Source organism: Pan paniscus, chromosome 7 (genome assembly GCF_029289425.2).
Source record: "Pan paniscus chromosome 7, NHGRI_mPanPan1-v2.0_pri, whole genome shotgun sequence".
NCBI lineage: Eukaryota > Metazoa > Chordata > Mammalia > Primates > Hominidae > Pan > Pan paniscus.
In genome coordinates, this window is record NC_073256.2 from 84,367,869 (window position 1) to 84,384,731 (window position 16,863).

At 36.7% G+C, this 16,863-nt stretch overlaps 1 protein-coding gene across 5 annotated transcripts in view; it reads left to right on the forward strand.

Moving 5' to 3' along the window:
* Window positions 1–16,863, forward strand: part of C7H8orf34 (chromosome 7 C8orf34 homolog) — a 485,474-nt gene that overhangs the window by 305,673 nt on the left and 162,938 nt on the right. For 4 of the 5 annotated variants that reach the window (XM_034966203.4, XM_034966201.4, XM_008956708.7 and 1 more), the window contains one exon: window positions 1,123–1,258. In XM_034966203.4, the coding sequence (XP_034822094.3) occupies window positions 1,123–1,258 (136 nt within the window). The remainder of the gene's footprint in view (window positions 1–1,122; window positions 1,259–16,863) is intronic. The other variant, XM_034966200.4, reaches the window with a different exon arrangement.

Consider the following 16,863-nt stretch of genomic DNA (forward strand, 5'->3'; position numbering starts at 1 on the left):
TTGAGTTAAAACCCTAAGTGTTTTTCCAGTTTGCTTATGTACAAGTGGACAACAAGGCTTTCACTTGGGATGCCTATGGAAGAAGCCTGTTGACAAGGCTTCTTCAGATTCCAGAAGGCCGGTTCATGATTTAGACTGAGTTGTCACCATCCCAGGAACAATTTATTTGACACTCATTTGTAATATCCAATTAAAACGTGCAATCCTCCTGATTGTTTTTTGAGGTATCTAGGATGTTTTTATGATCTTTAGTAATCAGAAGACGGTGATTTTCCTCCTCACATACGTTATGCCTTCAATAATGAATTAGATTTTTGTAAAAATTATGATTTATCTTTTGAAACTTTATGTATCTTTAGTGCTAAAGCTGAGAGCAAGTAATTGGAATCCTTTTTACAAGCTTCCTTGTTCTCTGAAAAAGTAGGAGATCATATACATATTGTAACAGAGCTGAATCTCAAGAGAAAATTTAGTTCTTTTCATTCTTGATTAAGGACCTGGGAAAAATAGAAGTGGGCTTCAGTAAACCTTTGGAGCATGACTATTCAGGTTTACTGTTTTCCTCCCCAGGTGAAGGTAGAAAGCAAACATTGAGAGTGAAAAAGGGGAAGACATCAGTTATATTTTGATTGGAGGTTGTTGATGGGGAAGCTGGAAGCAGACTCGTTAGAAACGGAGGATTTATGCAATTGGTTTTGAAACATATTTGGTTTTGTGTGGTTGGTTCTGAGTTGAGAACAAAGGAAAAATATAGGAGAGCTGGCAGTCATTGACCAAGTCCTGACTATTTAGGGCTGATTGCTGCAGAGGTTATAGTTTGGCTTCCCCAGTGGGTATGGCAGAGTTTGTGTGTCAGTGGTCTGTGGTCATAAGTGCTCTGCCCACTCTCCATATATTCAGTCTGTCACCGTTTTGTCTCTTGTAAATCTTCACACATAATTTGTCTCCAACTACGTCTAGAAATAATTTGAAAAATAATTGATATATGTAGTTAGATTTTTGCAAAGGGGATATATATTGTTTTGCTTAACAAACTAATGGCAGATACCTGAAAATATGAATTTTTCTCCTTAATTCCACTAGAGTTAATTTTTTTCTCTGTAATTGTTTGTGTTGTTACAGAGGATCTTAATGATTTAAGAATGGAGGGAGTAACAACCCTGGTACCTTCTGGGAGCAAATTTAACCAAGGCCGTCCTACTTACCCTGCTGAGCCTCAGGCCAAGGTCACACTGAACATCTGTTCAAGGTGTGCCAGGTAAAAGACATAATAGGTATAGTATATATAAACATGATCTTGATTTTTAAAATCTAAGATTTTGCTACAAAGATTGTACTCTTCTGTGTTAAGAACATCTTTTCCTTCCAGTGATCTTTTGTGCTAATATTGGCAAGGGAGTTAGTTATGCAGTTTATCCTGTGCCCAGTGCCACTCAGACCAACAATGAATCAAAGAGTTTAGATTGTCTTCACTTCACAGCTTGAGACTATTTTATGTCTTCTGTCTCTGAATTTCATTCACTGTCCACCATTCCATTCTCTTTCAAAGAAAATTTAACGGCTCTGAACATTCAAATCCACTTTTAAAGCACCTGCATAGAGGAAGAGTTTGGCCAGGTACAGTTTAAGATCTGATATTATTGACCTCTTAACCTGCCCCTTATCCTGTTCACCTCCTGGAAAGAATTTAATCAGCTTGACACTTTCAGTTTTGGCAGCTGGAAGCAATCTTTGCATATACTGTATGTGGCCAAAGAAGTAGCTTGTAGTTACTGCCAAGTCAGCTCCCAGTGCTGGTCTAGCAGAAACTCACCAAATAGCTAGAATTCATTCTTTTGTAGGAACTAAATCTCATTTGCAAAGAGGCTTTTAAGCCTGTTTAAATGATGAAACAAGCCTTCTAACCCTTATGTAAATGGTCCAGATTAGCAAGAACAATGTACTGGCTGGCCAATTTTATCTCCTTTTCTTTATGTCTAGCTGCTCTATTGTAGTGTTTGAGAGGAGATTAGCTGCTTGAATATAGGGAGGGAGGAAAGCGTAGGAAAATCAAACCAGATTTTTGTAGCTTTTTCTCTTTTGCTTTACCCCTTTGGAAGTTTTATTTTAATTTTCACAGGCTTAGAAAAATAGAAAGGACAGCTCTTAGAAAATCAGGGGATGTTATCTGAGGCCACTAAGAGAAATGGCATAGCATAGTGAAAACAGCAATGGAAACATTGCTTCAGACAAGTAATATTTGGTGGATTGACTTTTTTTAGTAGGGCTGTGAAGAGAACTTCTAATATTTATGTGATAATATTTAAGCATCCTGAGTGAACACAGTCATCAGTGGAAGAGTTATATGATACTTTGTTTTAAACTTTGTAGTACAGTTGTATATTTACATTTTGACTGGAGAGGGGTTGATGCTTGGTTCATGTCATTTGTAGAAGACTGGGATATGAGGTGTTTGTTTTTTCAAAACAGAAAGTTTATAAAAAATGTTTTTCTAATCTATTGAGGATTTGAACTGTGAAAGGACCAAGCACATTTTTAGCCCTAAATTATCATTCAGCTTCCTAATATACAGACTGTAAATCACAAACAACCTGCATTTAAAGTCAGAACTTAACAGAATTTTTCAAAAAATATTCAACGGAATAATCATTGGTGGCATGTATTACTTTCTTACTATAAACCACATACTAGTCTAAAGACATGAAATGTGTAAACTGATTTAATTTGCAGATCATTCTCGGAGTTAATTACTATTACTATCCCCATTTTATAGATAAGAAAACTGAGGCATGTATTGATTGAATAACTTGTCCAGAGTAATACAACCAATAGGTAGAAAAACACAGTTTGAAACTCAGGCAGCATAGATTGACAGTCTACCTACTAGTCATTCTGCTTTATTGGTAAGCACCAAGCTATTGTCTGAAGGTGAAGATGGAGGCCTAAAATAGATAAAAACAATGAGATAGAAAGAGATTTAGGTGTTTGAAATGATGAAAGTTCATGACTGTTTTGATGGAGAATAAGGCATTGTTGTACTTTCAAAAGCAAAGGAGAAATATATTGATTCAGATAAATGTGGTAAACAGTATGGAAGAAGATTCTAGACTGTTCATTTTAGAGCAGCTACTATAGCTAGAATTTAAAGAAAAAACAAGTATCAGTTGTCGAGAACTATAGAGAATCTGAGATTTTATCCCATTTGGAGCTTTATATATTAGTCTACCACTGTTTTATGCATACTAGGAAAACTCATGAAACACCTGGGTCAGAGACCAAGGACTTTACTACTTACAGCAATAACAATAACCAGGGTATTAGCATCTTCACTGGTTTCCTGAGCCACAGTTATCAGAGTAACACAAATAGTGCAAAAGGTTATATTATGTAAGAGGAAACTGAACTTAGAAAATGTGACTACTCCATAACAGACCATTAGCACTCCTGTGTGTTGCTCCAGGGAGGGCCTCCATCTGTATCCTCCAAGGCTGTGTGTTAGATCAGCAGTCTTCAACCGTTTTGGCACCAGGGACTGGTTTCATGGAAGACAATTTTTCCATGGATGGTTGATAGGGTGGATTTTGAGATAGAACTGTTCCACTTCAGATCATCAGGCATTAGGTTCTCATAAGGAGCAAGCAACCTAGATCCCTTCATGCATGGCTCACAATAGGGTTCATGCCCCTGTGAGAATCTATGGCTGATCTGACAGGAGGCGGAGCTCAGGTGGTAATGCTCCCTTGCCTGCCGCTAACCTCCTGCTGTGCCAGGAGGTTCCTAACAGGCCACAGACCAGTACTGGTTCATGGCCTGGGGGTTGGGGACCCCCATGCTATACAAATATTCTTGAACAAGTGATCTGCAAAAAAGGCTGTTAATGTCTTTAAATATGAGAGACACATGGAGAACTGTCTCCCATTGCTACTTTGGGTAGATTACTTTTGTCATACGTTGATGTGATTATCAAAGCTTTCCATCATTAATTCTCCAACACCAATCCATGTCATTGTCTCACCTCTCTTTTTGCAAGTAAGGCATTTAAAATTGTGAGAATTATACTTTCTAAGCAGGGCTGAGCAATTATCAGAGGCAGAAGTCATAAACAGAATCACGGTGGGGAATGTCTGGTTGTATTGTGTGTCCACATAATGCTTTGAAATACCACTTGATTAGTGTCTTAGTCTATTTGGGATGCTATAAAATAACACAGAAATACCAAAAACTGTGTCTTATAAATGACAAGTATTTATGTCTCCCACTTCAGGAGACTGAGAAGTCCAAGATCAAGGTGCTGGCTGATTCAGTGTCTGGGGAGGACCTGCTTCCTCATAGATGGCTGTCTTCTCATGGTGTCCTCCCATGGTGGGAGGGTGAGCTAGCTTTCTGGGGTCTTTTTTATAAGGGCACTAATTCCATTCATGAGGGTTCCACCCTTGTGACCTAATCACCTCCCAATATCCCTACCTCCTTATACTACCACACAGGGGGTTATGTTTCAACATATGAATTTGGGAGGGGCACAAACATTCAGACCATACCAATTAGTTACCAATTTCACATTTAAAAAAATCAGGATATCTATCTTCTCTTAAAAATCAGTGCAGCTGATAACACTGGGTCTATATTCTGGAAATACTTCACAGTAGTAGCTTCCTCCTGCTCTAGACTCTGAGGCCAGCAGTCATGCTCCAGTGCACTTTGGTCTGTCTGCTTAGCTTCATTCATTTATACTATCTGTCTAAAGTCTAGAGGCGTTTGTAACCTCTGAATTGTAGAAACACTGTGTAAAGGAGTGAAGACTCTCCCTTTACCTTCTAAACATTTGGTAAGTGAATCTATGAAATAAACTCACAACAGGCAGGTTAACAGGAGAAAAGGTCTACAAATTAATTATGAACTAAGTGGCATCACAGGAAAGAAAAGTGAATACTCAAAAACCTAGTGAGATTTAGGAGCTTATATACCCTCTTTATAGGGGAGAGGGTAAGGGGAATGGAGGCAACTTAGGGGAGAGGGAATGATTTTGGGGAAAGAAGAATGGGTCTTTAGGATAATCAATGGTAGTTTGTGAGAAAGTTTACCTGGGCATGGTGTCAATTCCTAGTCTCCCTCTCCTGTGATAAAAGTTCATCTTCCTTGGTTAATGAAACTTCCAGGGAGGTGACTGATGGTAATGATGAAGTTCTTTTTGGAGAATCTGTCTTTAGGTGGATGAGGGAAGCTCAAAGAAAGCCTCTCGTTGCATTTGCTGTTTTCTAGTGCCTTCAGCTCAAAGTAATAAGTATACCAAAACAGCATATTTTGGGGTGGCATGTTCTAAACTCCTTCAGCTAGAACAAGGATAAGCAATGAATCAGGTCTGGAAGAATGCAGGTGAAAGAGGCTGGCCAGGCCAGTGGGAGAAGGATCCAGTGCCAAGAAGATACAGACAGCATTCTAATGTCTCTGAGGGTCAGGTTATGGGCATGAGTTTAAGGCAAGCAGCCTGCAGTCTTGAGAGCCAGGTAATCCCTCAGAATCCAGACAGAGTGAGCCAGTCAGAAATTCAGTGCTGTAGATCAGACCAACATGTAGAGAAATGACTGATTCAATTAGAGAACTATGCCCATCTCCACTGCTTTCTTTTTGGGCATCTGTATTTTGTGGGGAAGACACAGATGAGAGGAGAATGCAGAATTCATAGAGCAAAACCATACATTGGATTTTAGCCTTGGAATCAGGATTTAATTCCAAATATTGCAGGATTGGAGACAGTGTGGTGCAGATGAGTAAGACAATTTAGGATAATTAGTGTTAAATTATGTCACTTTACTTACCAATACCTTTCAAGAGTTTACACAAAGGTAGAATAGAAAGACAATCTGCTTTGGAGTGTGAAAAAAGGGATCTGACATCCACACTCTAAATTACCTGGTATGTCATTTTAGGGAAAGCTCTTAAAAGCTGGGTTTTTAGCTGTGAAACGGAGTTCATATAGCCTTGGAGATAATTTCCAAGGGCGAGTGGGAAGGCTGGATACAATAACTAGAAACAACACAGTTTTCTCTTTTTCTCTCATGCTGGAATAATTACTGTGTAAATACTTGAGCATTTTAAAATGCTTTGAGCTTTTTTCCTCATCTTTTTGAGAAACTCACATTAAAATGCTAAGATATTAAGGAAAAAAGAGCCTCATTTTCCTGACATTGAGTGTTTTCTCTCTGCCTAAGACTTCTGCCTGGCTAAGGGAGAAATCTCTGGTCCATCTTTCAGGATTTCTGTGTTCAATGAAACGTGTGAAGTGGCAATGTTTTTGTTTGTTTGTTTTTCGTTGTTGTTGTTGTTTCTTAAGTGTTTCAAGGTCAAGAAATCATTTTCTCATAGAACTTAATAAGTGAGCTTAATGGATGTGTTGTGAAATTGAAACAATACTATAATGCTAAGATATTATCAACCGTCTTGATATAGAATCAATAAGACTCAAGTGATGTTGAGGGTTTCTCCAAAGAGCCCATCAACGACCTAGTTAATGTAAAAAGTGGAGTCCACTCTTCAGATTTTTATTTTCCTTAATCTTTTTTTCAAATACTCCACTGGTTGTAAACTACTCATAGGGTTATAGGGACTCAGATCATGCTACCCTAAATATTGCGCTTTGGCATGTTGGGTACTTTGAACTTAAGGAGACTGGTAGAACCTCAGAAGCAATGTCTCTCTGACCTTGTCTCCTCCTCCTGTCTTCTGCCATTCTTTCTCCCTTGAAGCAAGACACAGAAACCAGAATTCCTCTTCCTGGGTCTTTAGGCCTCTATTCCTGGAGGCTCCTGTGTCACTTAAAATTTTAGTTAATACATCTGTTATGCTTTTCTATTGTTACCTTGTCTTTTGTTATAGGAGTGTCATCTGTGGCCCTTATGATGGGTGAGGAAAGGTAGCACATCTTTTGACCCCTACTGTCACAGTGTCTGAAAGTGAGTTTGCATATGGTATATCCAGAACCTTATTGCTTTTATCAAGCAATAAGAGCAAAAATTTTAATTTAAATTAATTTTAAATACAATTTAATTTTTAAAATTTAATTTAAAAAATGTTTTAAATAACAAATAATAATTGTATATATTGTATATTTATGGGGTACAATATGATGTTTTGATATATTTTTATTTTATGGAATGATTAAATCAAGCAAGTTAACAAATCCACCACCAATCATACTTTTTTTGTGGTAAAAACACTTAAAATCTACTTTTTTAGTTATTGAAATATACAATGCATTATTATTTATTATAGTCACTGTTTTGTGCAATAGATCACTGAAACATATGTATTCCTTCTGTCTAACTGAAATTTTGTACATTTTGACCAACATATTCTCTTTCTTCATTAGTCCCCCTTCCCCCAGCCTCTGGTAACCACCATTCTATTCTTTACTTCTGTGAGTTTGACTTTTTTAGATTTCAAATATAGGTGAGATTGTGCACTATTTGTCTTTCTGTGCCTGCTTATTTATTTCAGCATAATATCCTCCAGGTTCATTGTTGCAAATGACAGAATTTTCTTCTTTTTAAAGGCTAAATAGTATTCCATTGTGTATATATACCACATTTTGTTTATGCATTGATCCAATGATGGACACCTGCGGTGGTTCCATAACTTAGCTATTATGAATAATGCTGCAATGAACTTGGGAATGCAGATATCACTGTGACATGCTGTTTTTAATTCTAAAGCTTCTGCACAGCAAAGGCAACACTGAATATAGCCAACCCACAGACTGGGAGAAAATATTTGTAAACCATACTCTGATAGGGGGCTAATATCCAAAATATATAAGGAACTCAAACAACTCAATTACTAGAAAACAAAGAACCCAATTTAAAAATGGGCAAAGGATTGAAATAAACATATCTCAGAAAAAGACATACACATGGCCAACAGATAACATGAAAAAATGCTAGTCATCACTAATCATCAGGGAAATGCAATTTAAAACCGCAAAAAGGTATTGCCTAACACCTGATAGAATGGCTGTCATCAAAAAGATGAAAGAGGAAAGATAACAAGTACCCGTGGGGATGTAGAGAAAAGGGAACAATTGTGCACTGTTGGAGGAAAAATAATATAGCCATTATTGAAAAGCGTGGAGTTTCTGTAGAAAAGTCAAAATAGAATTACTATATGTTCCAGCAGTCCCACTTCTGGGTATATATTTAAAGGAATTGAAATCATTATGCCAAAGAAATATCTGCAAAGATTTCTCATTCAGAGCCTGACTGGAAGATGTGATCAGTAATGGGACTGACACATTGTACTGGGAATGACTGAGGGATTTGAGAGATACACAACCACTGGAGGAACTTCTACTTTTCCAGGCATCAGGGAAAGAGAAATTAGGGCTACGTTAAATAGCTCCGTAGAGTGTTCTGTGCCAAAAAGTGATTAAAGGATCGAGAATATAACACAAGGTTTGTTGTTTAGCATAGTTATAAGAAATAAAGAAAAATAGAAGCTTTTTTTTCATAAATATATCACATGACGTTAGAAAAATGCAAAATAGCTTGTGTTTTTAAGCTGGAAATTATCCTGTTACTTTCATATCACTTGACAGACTCAGTCTGGTGTGAACATTGCTGCAATTTGTGTGATTTAAACAGAGAAATGACATTGTTTGGCAAGTGGGAAAATGCATGGCTAATAGATAACTCACCATCAAAATTTATAAAGAATCTAATCCAGAACATCTTATTTTCCCCCTTAGATCATGAGTAAAATAAGCCTTTATAAAACAGCAATTTTGAGTAGAGCATTGACTATGTAGGATATAGTAGGGGTTCTTATAATTGGTGAGTTTATTTGTTATCAGGTAGATGTTTAAAATAGTCAATGAGTGTCTTGGCTGGACTTACAGAAGATTCCACAAATACAGTTAGATATCCTTGAGTGATATGGGCCAAACAAGCTGCATTTCTTGCCTAGGAGTCACACTACAAAGTAAGCCATATCAAAAAAGTAAAGTGTTGGTAGGTCAGTAATGCAAATTATCAGTAATTATCAAAATTTTCCTGGCTTAAAAAAATTATAATTTGAAAAATTGTGAGCATTGCATTAAAATTCTCTATTTAATGTCTTGAATTTTGTTTTAATATAACAGTTAAGATACCAATAACTGGCAGACAACTGCTGATACCAAGGCACTAAATTACTATTTCAATAAAGTTTATAAGCCATTTTTCTGGAAAGACCACCAACTAATTCTATCTACCCACTGCCATTCTCAAGAGTTAAATCTTGTTTGCGTGGACTCATGCCAGGGCATTCCGGGTGGTAAGATGCTATTTGCTTTTGATGGTGCAAGTGTTTGCATTCCTTCATGCTTAACATCAATAGTGCACAAAAAAGGGAGCCGAAAGCCATTTTAAAAGAAATTGGATTATAGAGAACATACAGTGATACTGGCTCAGAAACTACAGCATGAGAATCCCAGGAGAAACTTGTTCCTAAATAGCTTGTTGTTTTTGAACTGATTTGTCTCATGTAATTCAACCAAAGATTGTTCTTCATTTCTCCTAAATATCATGGGATTAATATATTGAGGCTAGTTATATGTGGACTTGATAAAGCACAAGTAGATCACTGTTGGTGACAGCTGGAAAAAAAGATGAATGTCAAGTCTTATCAATGTGAACTCATTTCAAATTGTCTGTATTATTTATTAGTTGACTTGAGAAAACCTATGTAAATAACCATACATTATATTTGGTTTCATTTTGTTTATGATTTTTTTTCTTAACTATTTTACACGTTTATATTCAGCAGCTTCCCATGGGAAGGAATGGTGAGCAAAACAAACATGAAGGATAATGGATAAGGACAAAACAGGATTACTATCACTTGTTTAAATTTTGAAGTTTTTCATAAAGCTGACCTCCCAGGCCTAGAGGTGTAAAAGATTCCATTTGAGTCATGTATACAATGCACCATCTACTGCCATTTTTCAAGAGATAGAAACATTTAATTTGAATCCAAATGCATTTATCTAGCACTACTCTGTGTCAGATACTGTGATATGCTCTAGAAATACAAATGAACACCTCTGATATCTAGGAACTTACTTGTATACCAGCTAGAATCAGACATGCAAACAAGTGCAACCCAAAATGTCAGATGACGATAGTGCCATGGGAGAAAATAAAACATATTAGAATGGCTACGTCATCCCAGATGTGATTGGTTGCAATTTCATGTGGGCTGTTGCTGTGGAAAAAAGCCTCACCTTCAGAAATATTGGTATACTGCCCTCATTGTTCATTCAAGATCTGCATGAAGGAAGACCTGAGAATAACAAATGCCAGCCAGAAACTGGGGCCACATCAATTTCATGGTTTTTCTTTTGCTTGTAAATCAATGCAAAATTCTCCTTAACCCCACTCCTTCTGGTAGCTGTTTTGTGATTCATAGGGGAGGGAGGGCCTTTTATGCACATGTGTGCACACTCACACACACCATCTCAAAGCCTTTCTTGTTACATGACAAAGAGCTGGTGCTTCAGAGCAAGTGATATCAGGGTTGAAATCTCAGCTTGGCCACTGTACAACGTATGGAAAAAAAACCTCTGTAGACTTCAATTTTCTGTATGAACCTGGGGATGATAATTTTTGCCTATGGGGTTGTAGTGGAATGGAGTGGTTACTTCAGTTTTTAGCAGAGAATCTACTCTGAAAAAAAGTCTATTTCAAGAGAAAAAACTGGCGATATACGTCTCAAAAGAAATCAAATATACATTTAAATCCAGAGAAGTCACAGTATATTTTAGAAAAAAAAAGAAATATTAAATTGAAGGTCTGTGAAACAGTCATAAGGGTTGTTCGAGTAAAATATTAAGAATAATTCTGATTGGGTTTTAACTAAATAAATAGAAGTACTTTTGAAGCAGCATCGTTTGTCTGAGGTGATACCCGAGGTTCGTTGTCCCATGGCTGTGGAAAACTAGGATGCCGACACACCAGTGAGGATCAGAGCAGAAGTTTGTTTAACAAGCAAAAGGAAGAGAAGAGAGGGGTCCTGGAGAAAATGCATTACCAGTTCCTTGGTGAAATGCAGAGGTTTTATAAATGAGTTTGGGGGGCGGTGTCTGATTTACATAGGGCACAAAAGATTGGTCGGACCAGGTGTGTCATTTGCATAGAGCGGAAAAAGGCTGGCCGCCCCACCCTAGTGTTTTATTATGCAGATGGGTTCCCTACCTGGCTGGCATCATGTTGCCTGGTTCTTCACTATATAGGTGGTGACAAAAGGGAGCCTCCATGTTGAACATACCTGGCTTCCAGGTAGCCCTGTTCTATTGGCACAGCTGCCAGCATTTACCAGGGCGAGCTTCCAGCTTGCTTATCTATGTTTGCAGCTCAATTTTACAGGCTGCTCTTTGTTAGAAAAGAAATGGTTTCTGCTTTTTGTTAAAAGGAAGCCTTGCTGAGGACTCCTTTTACCCTCACTATCTGCCTAAATTTCTTTCTAGCTCCTCTATCACCTTGATTATCGAGAGGCGGATTTCCTTATCATTCTCCCTACGGATGTACAAATCTATGTGTTTACTTTATCTACCTATTCATCCATCCATCTATTCCATAAAACCTTTTCCCAAGACTGTGATGTGAAGGAAATGGATGAAGTGAGAGGCAGGGAAAGGTGATCTTCCTAGTCACAGCAGCCGGCTCAAACAACAGCAAGAAAGCCTGTTTATGAATCCTGCAGTCTGTACTAGTCCACTGGGTTTCCAGTTCATACCAGCAGACCTGAGGATATATTTTCACTTCTCCATTTTGCTCCTCAAGACTTTGCTGTGGCCTTCATTCGGGGTAAACTCCTTTTCTCTTCCAGGATTTTTGGACTTTCGAGAATATCTGTGATATGTGGAAGAGAAATTCAGGAAAAGCCTAAGGCCACCCAGAGAATAAGCATCCTACAATTAGGGAATGAAAACAGTATACTGGCCGCTATGAAAAAGAATAAAATCCTTTTCGTCCTTTGCAGCAGCATGGATGAGCTGGAGGCTATTATTTTAAGTGAAATAGCTAAGAAACAGAAAATAAAATACCACATGTTCTTGCTTATAAGTGGGAGCTAAACACTGGGTACACATGGACATAAGGATGGAAACAATAGACCTTGGGGATTCCAAAAGTGGGGAGGTTTGGCGAGGGTGAGGGATGAAAAATTACCTATTGGGTACAATAGTCACCATTTGAGTGATGAGTACACTAGAAGCCGAAACCCCACTATTATGCAATATACCTATGTAACAAACCTGTACATGTACCCCTGAATCTAAAATAAAATAAAATAAAATAAAATAGTATATCGTCTTGAGAAAGTCTATGCACTCAATTTTCAGGTAGGGGAAGAGTCTTAACCTTCCAGTGGGTGCTAAGTGATATCTATGGACTGACTTCCGTGCATTATAATAGACAGAGTCACACACAGAATGAGAAATAACCATATTGGAAAATCAAGGAACTAATAAGGTTGTTGATCCCCCACACCTCCTTTACAAAAAACATCCTTGAGCAAGATGCCTGACAGAGGAGAGGAAGGTGAGCCAGTAATCCATGCCTATTCCTTGTTAGTTTATTGACATTTGGCCATGTTGATACCTTCTTTGGAGAAGTATCTATTTCAATTCCTTACTCATTTTTAATTTGGGCTATTGTCTTTTAATTGTTGAGTTGTAAGAATTATTTATACATTATGTATCTAGACCTTTATCAGATACATGGTTTGCAAATATTTTCTCACATTCTGAGGGTTTTCACTTTTTTGATGGTGTCTTTTGAAGCACAAAGCTTTTTCATTTTGATCAAGTCCCATTTATCTGTGTTTTCTGCTGTCACTTAGGCATGTGGTGTCATATCTAAGAAACTATTGCTTCATTCAAGTTCCCAAAGATTTATTCCTATGTGATCTTCTAAGAGTTTTGTAAATTTACCACTTATATTCAATTCTATGATGTATTTTGACTTAATTTTTGTCTATGATGTGAGACAGGGATCCATTTTCATTCTTTTGCATGATATCCAGTTGTTCTAGCACCATTTGTTGAAAAGATTATTCCTTCCACCTTGAATTGTCTTGATACCCTTTTTTGAAATCAGGTTTATCTTAAGTGCTTTCTAATATAATAAATTTCTGCTTATCTTATGCCTTACAGTGCCAAACTTGGAATTAGACATTTCTCCAAGTATCCCTGGTTCCTGCTAGCAAAAATGTACAGTAGAGAATAAAATCTGCTTATTAGGGTGGATTGTGGGAATGGCATTGCTTTTCATCTACTTTAGTGAAAAAGACCAGGGCAAAAATACACTTTATTAGATAAATATGTATGTAAGGCATGGCTTTATATTGATATTTCCACTCAAATTATAACAGTGTTGTGTTCCTACTTAACTTCTTGGTTCTGTAATAGAAAATTCTTTTTCTACTAAAGATCTTTATTTCTGACAAAATACAATTATTTATTTGTTTTCAAGTCAAGAAAATATGTAATAAGTAAAACATAAGAGGTCCCAAGATTCTTAGTGCAGTTTAAGGTTACTAAAATTTAAAACCGCAGTAAGACTTTTGGGATGCCTTATAAAAAATTATGCAAACAATAAAACTCCTGAATTAATTTTTAAAAATCCTATGTGGTTCCTTTTGTTTTTAGATTACATTGATTTCACCAATGATTTGTAGCCAGGTTACTCGTTTCAGAGTTTATAGAGTCATTCACAGTATCTTACTCTGTATAGCAATATAATTTCTACAGTTGTCTGGTAAATAATCAGTTCCTGTATTTTAGTTTACCTTCAATTTGAGACCAATGCTAATTTACATTCTAATATCCTGAAAAGCTCCTGTTTTTAGCTACTGTCTTAATCTGTTTGCCTGCTATAAAAAAAGTACTATAGACTGGTGGCTTATAAATGAGGGAAATTTATTTCTCATAGCTCTAGATGCTGGAAGTCTGAGATCGGGGCACCAGCATGGCTCTGGTGAGGACTTTCTTCCAGGGTGCAGAATGCAAACTTCTTTGTGTATCCTCACATGGTGGAAAGACAGCTGGCTAGCTCTCTAAACTCTTCTTGTAGGAGTACTAATTGCGTTCATGAGGAATCTTCCCTCATGGCCTAATACCTCCCAAAGGCCTCACCTCGAAATAGCATCACATTATAGATTAGATTTCAACATATGAATTCAGGGGGGACACATACATAATGGGCTGACACATACATTTCGTCTATAATAGCTACTAATTTTCTCTTGGTGCATATTGCCAACTACTGAGAGAAGGGCCTGATTTTAAACAGAAATGATCAAAAAATACTCCAAAATTATATATTATGGTTTTATTTCAGCACCGTCTGGTCCAACCACAATGTTTTAATACATATTTATATGACAAGAACATATATATAATTTTGTTTGGGTTAAAACAATTCTGCTTTATATTATTATTCATACTACTATTAATTTCTAATAATTTTGAATAAAGATACCTGCATTCATTCAGTGCAGATGAAATCAGTGCCCTTATAAAAGAGGCCTAAGGAAGCATGCTTGCCCACCCTTCCATGTGAGGACATACAGAAGGCACTCTTTATAAGGAACAGAACCTCACTGGACACCAAATCTGCCGCCACCTTGATTTAGACTTCCCAGTCTATGGAACTGTGAGCAATAAATTTCTGTTGTTGATAAATTACCCAGTCCAAGGTATTTTGTTATAGGGCAGCCTGAACAGACTAAGACAGTTTTCTCAGTACTTTTAAATGAAAAGCGATTGCTTCTTTTATTTTTCAGGTTCATTTTTTATCTTTTTCTGCTTTCTGCCCTTGTTCACTTTCTCACTGTTATTTACTTTCCTCCTCTAGATAAAAGGGTAACAACATATGTATTGATTCATTTGTATCTAATTCAGGGCCTCAACATTGCTAAATCCAGGTATAATCTTCAAAATTTATAATTTTATTGCTTTTTTTGATCTACAAATACATCGGATATTATAATCAAATATATTGATTTACATACATAGTATTTAATCTAATTTATTTTCAATTTTATTTGAGCCCTGCATATGAAAGCTTCCTACTCTTCCATGGGGATATAAAAAGGAAATACCTCAACTTCTACATGATTTCTACATTTTAATATAAATAACAAAGAACAAAACAAAATATGTTGAAGCACTTGAAGTTTTGCCTGAAAAATTCTTTTGACTGCTAGGTCAAAAGCCATACTTTATTTTGTAAAGCAAATATAAATTCAAGTATCTTAGTGTCAAGAATATTTTGAAACTAGTATATATAAACTAGAATAAAATTACGCTTTTGAAAGATAATGGGGAAATGCGTCAGCTATAATACCTTTAGTGCATATCCAAAAAATTTACATGGAAAATCCTCCAAATATCTAATTTCTAGATTGTCTGGATTTTCTAGAGGCTTTAATAAAAATCACTGGCGTTTATTTACATTTAGTACCCATTTTGTTGCAATACATGTCATTCAAAACTCAGGTTTTATATCATATTTATAGAATATGTAAATAGCTTTAGATGTAATTAGGTATTTACATATTCTATAAATTAGCTTTGGATTTAATTTTGGTGCAAAAATCTAAACTCTTACAATAATCATATTACATGCCCACATTCTCAGTATTACATTCGGTAATAGCTGTACCAGCTACTAAAACGTAAAACATATAACTATTTTTTAAAATTAAAATAAGGCAATAAATCTCTCAGTTTTAGTATAAAATATTAACTTTTTCCTGTCATGAATTAGAAAGCATTTAATACAAAATCTTTGATTTTGAGTAAAGAAGTTCCCTAACTTACGATGGTTCAACTTACCATTTTTCACTTTAGAATGGTGTGAAAGCCACACACCTTCAGTAGAAACTGTACTTTGAATTTTGAATTCTGATTTTTTTCCTAGGCTAGAGATTTATGGTACAATGATGCTTTCTTGCAATGCTGGGCAGTGGCAGCAAGCTTTAGCTCCCTGTCAGCCACACTAAGCGTTCTGAGTACAATTAAGATAGGTGAGTCTAAGCTTGTTCGAGCAGTTAGGTGTATTAAATGCATTTTTGACTTACAATATTTTCCATTTACGATAGGTTAATAGGTATGTAAACCCATCCGTAAGTCGAGGAGCATCTGTTTAGGGGATAGGGGAAACCCACAACAACAATAGCAAGATTTAAAACCCTGTGTTTATCAATTATAAGGAGGATGGTAGTCATCCTATTTCCATCTTTCTATAATGTAGGCACTGGTAATTATGCTGAATATCTAGCCTTAGGCCCCTAAACTTTAGGTGGAAACTGCTTTTCAATTCCTTGGCCTGTGACTTTTTCTTATTAACCCAAAGTTAAATTGTTCTTTTGGACCTTAAAAATTCTAGCGGTAAAATATAATTATTGGTTTGAGAAATTGTATTCAGACAGAACCATGTTGAAGGTCCCTGTGCTTGGTGATTCCAGCCTAGCTGCCAGGTCCCAGGTGCTGCAGGCACAGCCCAGGAAACCACAGTACTACATCTACTGCAGGTGCTAAAGATTTCCCACACTCCCAATGCATCTGCTCTGACTGGTGGTTTCTTTAAACCTACAGAGATTGACTTATTGGTGAGGGAAGCCGCACAACTCTGAAAATGACTTAGAAAAATTGATCTTAGGCATACTTGGTAAAGGAGCTCCTTCTCCGGAAATAGCACCCAAGTGTACATGAGGTATTCTTTAAGTACTTGGATGAATGAAAGATTAGAGGATTATCAACAGGAAGCTCTCCCTTTTTCTTCCTCTCTCTCCTTTGCTCTGTTTCCTTACCTCTATCTCCATCTCCAT